This window comes from Puntigrus tetrazona, chromosome 7 (assembly GCF_018831695.1).
Source record: "Puntigrus tetrazona isolate hp1 chromosome 7, ASM1883169v1, whole genome shotgun sequence".
Lineage (NCBI taxonomy): Eukaryota > Metazoa > Chordata > Actinopteri > Cypriniformes > Cyprinidae > Puntigrus > Puntigrus tetrazona.
Genome location: NC_056705.1, coordinates 32,765,253 through 32,778,183, shown reverse-complemented (window position 1 = coordinate 32,778,183; position 12,931 = coordinate 32,765,253). Strand labels below are relative to the sequence as shown.

Below are 12,931 nucleotides of genomic sequence, written 5' to 3'. Positions count from 1 at the left end.
ACAAAATATCTTTCTTTCTGTTGGTCGTAGCTAATAAATGTAAACTAGAATGATATCAGGATTTTTTTAGAACAGTTTGGTGACTGTAGCTAAAAATAACCTCACAAATTTTTTAATAAAAGATGGCACTATAGACGCTCTACAACCCATTTATGATATTAAAAGGAGGTGCCTGGTAGATTATATTGAGTTTTATGGTTCTTGAAGGATTTTAAGATGCTATCATCATAAATATCTCCCAGAGTGCTACTTTATTATGAGACCACTGTGGACAATCAAATGGAGTACTGCCTTGGCCATTCAATTAAAATATGTTTTACACTCAAATGTTCCCCACATCTTTCACAAACTGGTCTCTCTTCACCTTTTAAAAGACATGAATGAGTGAATCTTGTATGATCTATTCAACTTCTTGTATACACAACCTGATCCTATCGAGTTTCTAAATTATAAAAAGGTATTCCTTTGATTCAATAATGGGTTTATCTCATATAGTTTGTTATGTATACATTCATTCCACTCTGTTACGATAGGGATTGCACGATAGGGATGCTGCTTGATTGGAGCTGCATTATTCACATCAATATCATGTTGTATTACTGTAGTTTGACTCGGGGTATCGCGGAAAAGATTTGGATATGTCCTAACTAATTGCTCAATATCATTTTTTTGGGAATCAGACAGATGACTCAATAATGTAGGTAATTCTCGTAACTTTTCAGAGTTAGACAACAAAGCACACTGTTGCGGAGCATTACGTAGGGTTAAACCATCCTCATCAGTCTCCAAGTCTCCAGTCACAAGCACGACAGGAGCAACAACAGGTTTCACTGTTGTTTTCCCCTGTTCAGGTTGAGACTGCCGCATATAATAGGCTTTCAACATGTTAATATGGCAAATTCTTGTTTTGCGACGCCTCTCAGGTGTGCGAAGAACATAATCGGTGTCACTCAATTTTTTCTCGATTGTATATGGACCGGCAAATCTTGCAGACAAAGCAGATCCAGGAACAGGTAATAAAACTAATACCTGATCCCCGGATTTAAACTCTCGAGCTATTGCTTTCTTGTCATATCTCTGTTTCATAGTCTTCTGAGCAGAGGTCAAAGTTTGACGTGCCATGGAACAAGCCTCACGCAAACGCTCCCGAAACCGGCCGACGTACTGAAGGACATTCGTTTTGCACTTGGACTCTGGGGCTAAAATGTTCTCCTTCAACACTTTTAAAGGGCCACGGACAGTATGTCCAAACACGAGCTCGGCAGGACTGAAACCAAGGGACTCCTGTACTGCCTCACGGACAGCAAAAAGCATCAAAGGAACCCCTTCATCCCAATCCCTACCTGTATCCAGACAATATTTGCGTAACATAGACTTTAATGTCTGGTGGAACCGTTCAAGTGCCCCCTGACTTTCAGGATGGTAAAAGCTGGAAACACAGTGCTGAATTGCAAGTGTCCCTAACACCTGATTAAATACCCCAGACATGAAATTTGTCCCCTGATCACTCAGGAATAACCTTAGGAATAACCTTAGGAAGTCCGAATGTCGCAAAAAACTTCATAAGGGCTTTAATAATGGTAGATGCAGTGATCTTACGGAGCGGAATCGCTTCAGGAAAACGAGTTGTAGCACACATAACCGTTAAAAGAAACTGATTACCAGCCTTTGACCTTGGCAACGGCCCTACACAGTCAATGATTACTCTTTCAAACGGTTCTTGTACAATGGGTATTGGAGTAAGGGGAGCACTTGGGATTACCTGATTTGGTTTACCACTGCACTGGCAAGTCTGACAGGTCCGGCAATATCTAGCAACATCTCGCTTTAAACCAGGCCAGAAGAAAAACCTCAGAATTCTGCGATAAGTTTTAGTAATTCCTAGATGACCGGATAGAACATGGTCATGTGCAAGTGATAGTACATGGGGTCGGTACACAGAAGGAATGACCACCTGGTATACAGTACTCCAGTCAGCTCCCTGTTCAAGTGTGGAACTCCACTTACGCATCAACAAAGAATCCTCAACAAAATAACCCACTGGTTGCTGGATCAACTGTTCTGGGGAAAGCGCAGCATCAAAACAACGTTTCAAAGTCTCATCATTTCCTGTGCTGTGATTATCTGCTCACGAGTTATACGTAAATTTAGCTTCCGAAACTCCTCTTTATCTGTTTCACGGATGCAAGGTCTCTCCACACCCTGAGCTCTAGATAATGAAGGTTTGTCTATATGCATGAACGTATTCTCAAGAGTAAACTCCTCATTATCCAGCTGCTTGGCCTGAGAGCGGGTCACGACACATGCAGGGAAAGTGTCAGGAAACGCGGCGGACAATTCGTCATCTACAGCGGGTACAGGTACCTTGTCAAAAACCTCTAATGACGGAATCACTTTACCCCCAGCAATATCATTCCCGAGGATAAACGACACGCCTTTAATCGGTAAATCTGGAAGCACAGCTACCGTCGACCACGATTCACAAGCTCACACTGCAAGTGGATTTTATGTACAGGGGCTTTAACAACACCCATTTCAATACCTTGCATGAGAATACTTGTGCCACACGATGTCTGTTCATTCAAAACAAGCACATTAGCGATCAACACAGAGTGGGCAGCACCCGTATCCCGAAGTATCTGGATTGGTCGCTGATCTGCAGGGTTACCGGTTGTGGAAACTAACCCTTTAAAAATGAACGGATGATAACTTGCTTCAACATTCTTTTCAAAAGATAACCGTTCGCTTATGGGTGTAGTCTGAATTAATCCTACAGTTGTGGGTCGGGCATGTTTACTTTTAAGAGCACGACAATCAGCAATCAAGTGACCAACTTTATGGCAATAGTAACATTCTCTCATCTCTATCCCCTGATCTGTTTTAACCTTAGCCCGAGGAGGAGAGGAATGGGTTGGCTGGGTCACAGTTACCACTGGTCTTGAACGGGACCCTGTCAATGTTCCTGAGCGAACAATAGAAAACACAGGTTTATGCGTGAGCATGAACTCATCGGCATGAACAGCCGCTTGGGATACAGAGTTTACTTTTTGTTCATTCAAGTATACAACAATACGCTCAGGTAAACAATTCTTGAATTCTTCAAGTAGAATAAATTCATGCAACTCACCAAAGTCCACTGTCTTAGTGGCTGTACACCATTTATCAAACAGTAAGCTCTTTTCTCGAGCGAATTCTACAAAAGTCTGTTGCATATTTTTTTTATGGTTCCTAAATCGTTATCTATATGCTTCTGGCACTAGTTCATAAGCCCTTAATATTGCGGACTTCACCGTTTCATAATTTAAACTTTCCTCAACTGAAAGCGCCGAACAAATCTCCTGGGCTTTGCCACACAGTTTACACTGTAATAGCAAAGTCCATATGTCAGGTGGCCAATGTAAGGTTGACGCGATTCGCTCAAATACTTGAAAGTATGAATCCACTTCGTCTTCACGAAAATTTGGAACGAGTGAAATATATTTACTTACGTCAGTATGGTACGAACTGGACAAGGCAGGTGGGGCACTCACCGGAGCAGCTGTGGTTATACCAGAACCAGGGATGGGAGAAGCCAAGCGTGCAGCTTTTGCAGCTTCTATGTCTAGCTGTCTCAGCTTAACCTGCTTATCGGCTTCTATCTCTAGTTGACGAATCTTGAATTGTAATTCCAACTCAGCTTGGTGGGCGCGTGCTTTTTCCTGAGCCTCATACTGTAGTTTGGCCAGACGCAACTTAAATCAGCTGTCTGCCATTGAATCGGACGAGGCAGGCGATATCGGATCAAAGGGCGGTAGTGCAACCTTAGGTTCAACCTCCATTTCACCCTCAGCTGTATCACTATCCTGCCCTGTATCTGTCCATTCAGGAGCACACGGTCTTTCAGTTACACTGAGAGGATTCAACTCTTTCGGAGTCACATTACCCACAGCAAAAACCCCCAGTTCGACCAACCGATCATAAATAACATTCCGAATTTCTCTTTTAAGGTTTTGTTTGCTTATTACAATTTGATAATGTTCAGCAATTTGAATTAAGTCATCTTTGCGACATTTATCAAATTCCCCAAGAGTCGGACTCCTAATAAATGAATCCAAATTAAACATGGCCACACTTAATACAAGGAAACGTATTGAACTAGAAACAAATTTGCCTTAAGCAATAGACAACGCCCCCTCTACGAACCCTATAACTAGCTCTACAAATGAAATCGCTTTGTCAACCGTGTTGAGCCCAACCAAACCAATGCCCACAAAGAAAAAACTCGGGACTTTTAAGATCCCGGACGAGCCCCCAAAAATGTTACGATCCCAAGATGGACTAGGGGTGTATGGGTCGAACACTTAAATTTAAGAGACATTGGTAGGCAGAATATCCAACACTGGTTACAACCAAAGCGATGACACGAGACAAACGAGATGCTGAATGAGGTGATTTATTTACAATGAATATGAAAGTGCAAAAGAATTAATACTAATTAAAGAAAAACATTTACATAAAAGAATCATTTCAAGTGTAAAGCAGAACAGATAGAAAGACTGGCTATTGGTGCGGCTGAAAATAAACCAAAAAGCCAATCTAACTACAAACAAGTTCCCCTTTAAAACTGACCTAAGAAAAACAAAAGAAAAGGAAAAAAAAGAAAATCTTCAACGTCCAGGATGTCCTAAACTGCTCTTCTTAAGAAGTACATAGGTTGGCACGCACCACCTTACCTAGTGTATCTCTAGACAAAGAATCACCTAAATGTTGGGATGTAAACCACATGGCTTGCTTTCCTTAGCCAGTCTTTCTGCCACCAACAATGTCAACCATTTACAACATGAGTCTCAAACAAAATCTAGCCATCAGTCTCTAAACTAGGCTTTTAAAACCCAGTTGAGAATGGCGATTGGTTGAAGCCTGAGCAATGGACCACTATCTGCACAAATCAGGAGAGCAGACTGACAGGATTGGTTGAAATGCTGGCATGTGAAGCAACCAATCAGGGAAGCAGGACGACAGGATTGGTTGGACTACGTGGATGAAAGGCAACCAATCAGCAGCGACAACAAGGGATAAACTGAAATAAAGCAGAAAACAACATACAAGAAACCCAATAACGTTCTGTAACGTAACACACTCCATTTACCATTTATTATTAACATACTGATTCAAGTAAAGGTTTTATATCAGTAGCTGGTATTGTGCACTCTGTAACATTGAACTGGAGTGCTTCTTTTACTGTTTTATCAGCCTCTTTATTGCCCTCAATCCCATATGTCCTGGTATCCAACAAAAAGCAATGTTAAAATCTTGTCTCTTTCTGTAATATCCGAATTATTATAGGATGATCCATTTTCAAAGACTTGAGTGCTTGGATTTAGAGTCTGTGCAAATGAAAAAAACAATAATGATGCTCCTTTTCTCTAAAAGCAATGCAGAAGCTTCAGCTGTGAAGATTGAACTTTGTCCAGGTATGCACTTTCCAAAACGTTTTGAACCAATCACTGCTGCTGCACCCACATGACTCTCTGACTTTGATCCATCTGTATTTCCCGGGACATGGGCTGGAAAGCTATGCCTTACATCCAGAAATTCTTCTTGATAATCAACTAGATGACTACTTTATTTTTTTTACATTGGGCCAAGTTCATCATGATAACTGGTTTTTGAATACTCCAGGGTAGTATTTGGCACAAATGTGTTGACGTTAAAATGTTCAAGATAATGTTTATGCTCTCCAGATGAGGTTTTATATGAATTTGAAATGGGCTGATGTACCTTGATCCTTCATATAGGTGTAATTGTTGAAAGACTATGCTGGGAATATGCTGGGTTTCTTTTATTGGCTTTTAGTTTAAAAGCAAAATTGAGAGCCAATTTTAGCCTTCTATTATGATGGTTCTCCTGCTTCTGTATACAGACTTTGAATTGGAGATGTCCTAAAGGCTCCTAAAGCAAGTCTTAATCCAGTATGATGTACAGTATCCAACATTTTAATGTATGATTTTCTAGAAGATCTGTAGATTATAGTCCCATAGTCCAATTTTGACCAAACTGATGTCCTATAGAGTCTTAAGAGTACTTTATAATCTGCACCCCATTTAATCTTTGCAAGAACTTTTATAATATCTATTGCTTTAAAAAATATATTTCGTAACATTTATCATTTATTTGTTATATGTGGAATAAAAGACAAATAAATTGATATAATTGATCATAATAAATGATAAATGTATTATCAAAAATAAGCAGTTTTAGCAGTTCTCTTTCTAAAAATAACTCTGGATCTCAGTGTATAAGATCTCAAAAGATTCATTTAATTCATCCGATAAAATGAATTATGTTGTGTCTTACTAATACAGATGATCCACCAGATGGACGTTGAATATCGCGATCAAACATATTATAAATTTTAGACTTTTTCAGTGTCAGTGGGCTATTTATTGTCAATTGAGTTTCCTGGAGGCGGAAAGCAATGGGATTATAAATCCTTGCTAATTGCTGCAATACTAAAAAGTTTGCCTTCAATCCTCTGCAATTCCACTGAATTATATGATTGTTCATTTTCCCTTTGGGGGCTGTGGCTTCCTCTGAGTCAGATCCGGAGCTGCAAACCATCCTTGTGTGTGCCTCCGTGAGTATCGGGCTGGAGGTGTCAACACCCCTTGGTACACCGATGACTCCGATGGGGCCACTCGCAGAGAGTTTGGATGTGTGGTTAGCACTACCCAATCCCTAACGCTGGCTTATCTGGACGATTTGGCTTGGCTATGCAATCCAATTCGCCAGACGTCCTCCCAGGTTCAGTGGCCTTCTAGAAACTTCTGTGGCAGCCCAGAACGCTCCTGTCTTGCAAGAGGAGATTGCTGTCCTCCTGGTGAAGGATGCAATTGAGCCAGTCACCTCGAGCCCAGATGAAGGCAGGGTTTTACAGCCCCTACTTCATTGTAACCAAGAAAAGTAGTGGCTCTTGCCCCCTTAAGGGAAGTGGGCAACAGACTCCTAAATTATCTCAATGACTGGCTAATTCTAGCTCAGTCACGAGAGAAGTTGTGCAAGCACAGAGAACCTCAGCCAGTTGGGGCTTCGTGTCAAATGGGAAAAGAGCAAACTCTCCCCTGTTCAGACGATCTCCTTTCTCGGTCTAGAGTTAGACTCGGTGAGTTCATTCATCCACTTCAGCACTGGATACACTTCCAAGTCCCGTGATGGGCATGGCGCAGTGGGACACTCAATCACACCGGCTTGTCGTCGCACTTTCAGCCCATGGACAGACCTTGCATTTCTACAGGCCGGGGGGCCTTAGAACAAGTGTTGCGGTGACAGTGTCGTAGATCAACCATCAGGGTGGTTTACGGTCACATCGCATGTCACAGCACGCCAGGCATCTCCTCCTATGGAGTCATTCACAGTTCAAATCACTGTGCGTTGTTCAGATTCTGAACCCACCCTAGAGAATGGCGACTCCACCCCGAGACAATTCAGCTGATTTGGAGTCGATACGGAGAGGCTCTGGTCAACCTATTAGCTTCTCGTGATTCCTCCCATTGACAGCTGTTTTACTCCCTTGTTGCACTGTATTGGCCCACCCGGACCTGGTTTTCTGAACTCAATCTCCTCATGACAGCCCCTCCCTGGCATATTCCTCTGAGGGAAGATCTTCTAGGCACCATGTGGCACCCACGTCCGGACCTGTGGAACCTTCATGTTTGGCTTCTGGACGGGACGCGGCAGACTTAAGTGATTTACCACAGCCTGTATTGAACACTATTATTCAGGCTAGAGCTCCCTCTATGAGGCAAGCCTTCGCCTTGAAGTGGAGTCTATTCGCGAACTGGTGTTCTTCTCACAGGAAAGACCCCCGGAAATGCACGATTGGAGTAGTGCTTTCCTTCCTGCAAGAAGGGTTGGAGCGTAAGCTGTCACCCTCCACCCTAAAAGTGTATGTGGCTGCCATTGCAACCCATCACGATGTAGTAGACGGCAGGTCTTTGGGGAAGCACTTTTTTTAATATGTCATTATTGAACTCATTATTAATTACCCATAAACTAACATCAACTAATGGTTCATTAAGATGATTTTGGCATGACTTTACTTGAGAGGGCCCAATCATAATGAATTCACTATAAACTACTTACTTAACTTAGCTTATGAATTATTTTATAGATTCTGTCAAACACACATGCAGGGATTTAGCCTGTTTAAGAGATGCTGTGTGTTGTTTCAAGAACTCAGAGTGACGGTACAGGATCAGCACGGCTGCATCAAAATGGAGAGTGAACTCTTTCCAGTTTCAGCATTTCTTTAGGAATTGTTCAGCAAAGGTTTATTGTGTGTGTGTTTTTTTTATTATTTATCTGTGTATAAGTCACAATAGAGTGAGTTTAAAAGGAAAAGTGAAAACAAGACAGACAAAATTATTCATTAGTGTATTTAGTATTTTCTACACATCATGAGGGATCGACTAATCTTTTGCCACCCAATAAAATCCTTAAATTCATTTTAAAGTGTTTCTTACTCCTCTTTAAAGACGTAGTTTGATTTAGTTTATATACAGATTTTAATTAATGAATTAAGTGTAAAAAATACTGACATGTAGTTAAGACTGCAGTTATATATCTATGAATCTATGACTCTATGACGTAGTTAAAGATAGCTCTTCATTAGTTCATAATTAGTTAACGCCCTAATTCATTGCATAAAAATGCTTATTGATTAGTGAGTATTAATTTAGGCATTAGTACAGCACTATTCATTTACCCTTATTGTGAGGTGTTAGAGTTAATATGCACCATCAGTTGTGAGGCAACATGTACAAAATTAGTTAAAATTTATGTAAATAAATTTAGATTTTCCTACTAAAATTAAAATGTCCTGATGCTAACATAGTCTTCTGTGGTCTGCAACACAAACACATCTGAGGTTTATCTTATGTTTCATGAGCTTTACATAAAAGAAACAAGTCATTCACATTAAACATGATAGAAAATGATAGTGTAATATTGTAATGTGTATTTTGCATTTGTAAGCAGGTGAAGACTGTGCCTACTGTTGGGAGGGATGCTATTTCATGCCCATGTGAAGACTGCAGGACCAGAGCGTCTCTAAATCGTCATCACCCATATCCCATTCCAAGAGATTGTTCAATGTTCAAATATCTTTGTGTTTTGAAAAGAAATTAGAGTCTTGTGGATTTGGAAGGACATGAGGGTGAGTAAACACTGACATTCAATGACTTTTTCATCTTTTTTTCATCTTATGTTTCACCTTACAGTAGCCCTCGCTCTATATTGTTCACCCAAAAATGTAAATTGTCATTAATTACACACCCTCATGTTGTTTTACGCTTATGAGCTCTTAGTTCATCTTAATGAAGATATTTTTGATGAAATTCCAAAGCTGTCCCTCCACTGGTAGCAATGCAACTAAAACCTTCAAGGTCTAGAAATGTAAGAAAAACATCAGACTAAACCATGTCCCTCACTTCTGTGGTTCAACCTCAGTTTTATAAAGTGCTTTATGCAGCACTATTTAGCACCAATTTACAAAATTATTTATCCAAAATGCATTCTTGTTCTACAGATGTATTTACTACGTTCCATAGAATATCAAAAATATCTACATTTGTGTTCTGTCATGAACGAAGGAGCTTCAAAATAATGGCTGCTATCCCTGAGCATTACCAAGCTTGGAAGAGCAAGTTTTTATTTTGAATTTAGTTGTACATGTAAAGTGTGAAGTTGACTTGCCCACCAGGAAAAGTTGTGATTCTTCCTATGGCCAATTCATTATTCATGTATGTGGAAAGACACAGTCAAGATTTAAGGAATAAAAAAAAAAAATAATATATATATATATATATATATATATATATATATATATATATATATATATATATATATATATATATATATATATATATATATATATACACACACACACACACACACACACACACACTGTCCTCACCTTTACTAACTCTTTGTATTTTTCTTTCAGCTGCTGGTAGAGGATGCTGTATTTCTCCACAGGTATGAGAGAAAGGGTGCTTTTAAACTCACTGGTCTTGCTCTCCAGAGCCCAGCGTGATAGTTTGGGCAAGAGTTTAGTACAGAGCCATGAGAGTTTAGGGTAAGCTACTCCATTACTGCACCACTGCTCAGGCGTCAAAGCGTGAAGTGACAACATCCTGTAAAAATAACATTGCAAAACAAGTAGTTGATATTTCCAGAATTATGAACAATTTACATTTCACATAATATTCACATAATTAGAGTAAATGTACTAAAATTTACACGGTGTAATTTGTAATAAATGTAAATTTACATTTTTTGTTAAGACATTAAGATATATTCAGTACAAAAAAAAAAAAACTAAAGAGTTAAAATATTAATATCTCACACAAAAATATGTAATTTTAATTTAAATTAAAAAATAAACTGATATATACATCATTAAATGAAAAAAAAAAAAACTGTCTGTCCTTAACATGTAAATTTTGAGCACATCCCATATTTCACACGCAAAATATGCAGGGCAGTAGTGGGAGGAGTGGATTTGAGACTCCTAGTGACAGCCAGTTTCAACCTCTGCCATGCAAAGGCAAAAGACAATGACTTTGGTCAAAAAAAAAAAGTTATTAATATTTTTGGGACATTCAGTATTATCCTTTATCAGTATCTTGAGTCAAGATAAAAGAAAAGTATGGGTCATCTTAACCTTAACTCTGAAAAATTCCAGAAAAACCAAGGCAGAAGACAGTATAACACCAGTTACTGCTCCTTTACTTTGTTTGGAATGCTCAAAATTTGTTCTGCCTATGTTTAACTGAATGTCAAAATAAAGTTAAGGGAGAAGAGAGGAATAAAATAGCTAATAGGCTATTTTTGTACAACCTGCATCGAACAGGTTGTTTTTTTAAGTCTGCGATTAAAATAAGTTACCCTTAAGTTTCATTGATGACTTAAGTGTTAACAGTTTTATTTAGGCTATAGGCTTACAAACATTTACAATGGGGAGTAGCCTAAGCTAATAGTCTATATCCTGACAGCATTTCAGCTGTGATGTGCAAAATATTTGCAGCCTAATACTAAATCAAATAATAAAATAATAAAAGTAACCAAATAATAATAGCAGAATGTAAAAGGACTACATAAAAAAAGGACTTTTGTAATTGTTTTACTGGAAAAAGCTAATGGTTAATAATGATATTTTAATGAAAACCGTTCATATGATGGATTCCATTGGTCCTCTATTGTTTCTTTTTTTTTGTTGTTGTTGTTGTTTTAAAGAGGACAGACCTGGGCTGCGTTCCACTACAACTTTTAGACATGCACTCGCAAAATTCCCTAAGTACTTCAGCATTTGATTGCTGTAATAGCCAATAAAGGCTTTTGTATTCATTTACTGAGGAGGGTATGAATAACTTTCCGATCAAAAATAAATAAATAATCTCTTTGTTTATCTGTTGTGTTAACTATTTTTTGCTCTGTTGGGTTAAATGTAACCAGTTGAATGTATTCATTAAACCATTTTTCTGTTTTGAGAAGTTTAATGAAATTTAATGAAATTTCAACATTCATGTAGACGACCCAAATAATACAGTAGGAGCTACCTTCACAAATTTATTAACATCTTTTGGGCTAAAGCAAAATGTAATCGGCCCAACTCACTGCTGTAAGCATACATTAGATTTAATTATTTTGCATGGCATCGATGTTTTAGACCTAGATATCTTACCTCTAAGTGACGATATCACTGATCATTTCCTTATATCTTATAAACTCTCTGTAAGTGAGATTAACCGAGCCGCACCTCGTTACCAACTGGGTAGAACTATTATCCCAACCACTGTAGATAAATTCACAAACAACCTACCAGATCTATCTGACCTGCTCCGCAAACCTGAGAAAGCAGATGATCTTGAGCAAATGACCAGCAGTATGTGCAGTATCTTCACTCGCACATTAGATACTGTCGCTCCCATCAAGTTAAAAAAGATTAGAGAGAATAAAAGTGTACCATGGTACAATAGTCATACACACGCTCTAAAAACAGCTACTCGTTCACTAGAACGTAAGTGGAGAAAGACTAAACTAGAGGTTTTTAGAATTGCCTACAAGGACATTATGTGCACTTATAGACAGTCACTAAAAGCAGCCAGAGCTGAGCACCTCCGTAAACTCATTGAAAGCAACCAAAACAATCCTAGATTTTTATTTAGCACAGTGGCTAGATTAACAAATGATCGGTCAGCAATAGAACGCTGCACACCCTCTCAGTTAAGTAGCAATGACTTCATACAATTCTTCACTAATAAAATAGATAATATCAGACTTAAAATAACAGAAAATCAACCCTTAACTTTGTCCTTCAGTCCAGCCTTACTCAGTACCCAGCAAATTCAGTTACAGTGTTTTGCAACCATAGGACAGGAAGAGTTAAATAAACTAATCACTAAGTCTAAATCTGCCACATGTGTATTAGATCCTATTCCAACAAAATTTCTGAAAGATATATTACCAGCCGCTGGTGAACCTCTTCTAAATATGATTAACTCCTCCCTATCATTAGGTCACGTTCCCAACCCATTCAAATTAGCAATTATTAAGCCTCTGATCAAAAAACCACAACTTGATCCTAATGAACTATCTAACTACAGGCCGATATCAAACCTCCCATTTATATCAAAAATATTAGAAAAAGTTGTCTGCGCAGTTATGCTCCTTCTTAAAGATGAATGATGTCTATGAGGAGTTTCAGTCAGGTTTTAGACCGCACCATAGCACAGAAACTGCATTAGTTAAAATCACTAATGACCTGCTCTTATCCTCCGACCGAGGCTGCGTCTCGCTACTAGTTTTATTGGATCTCACTGCTGCATTTGACACTATAGATCATAATATTCTCCTGGAGCGTTTAAACACCGCTGGTGTACAGGGACAGGCT

General features: G+C 38.9%; 1 protein-coding gene across 1 annotated transcript in view; it reads right to left on the bottom strand.

Moving 5' to 3' along the window:
* trmt44 (tRNA methyltransferase 44 homolog) overlaps positions 1-12,931 on the bottom strand; it is a 37,580-nt gene that overhangs the window by 22,596 nt on the left and 2,053 nt on the right. Inside the window, exon 3 of the mRNA XM_043245218.1 lies at positions 9,953-10,172. Within this exon, the coding sequence (XP_043101153.1) occupies positions 9,953-10,172 (220 nt within the window). The remainder of the gene's footprint in view (positions 1-9,952; positions 10,173-12,931) is intronic.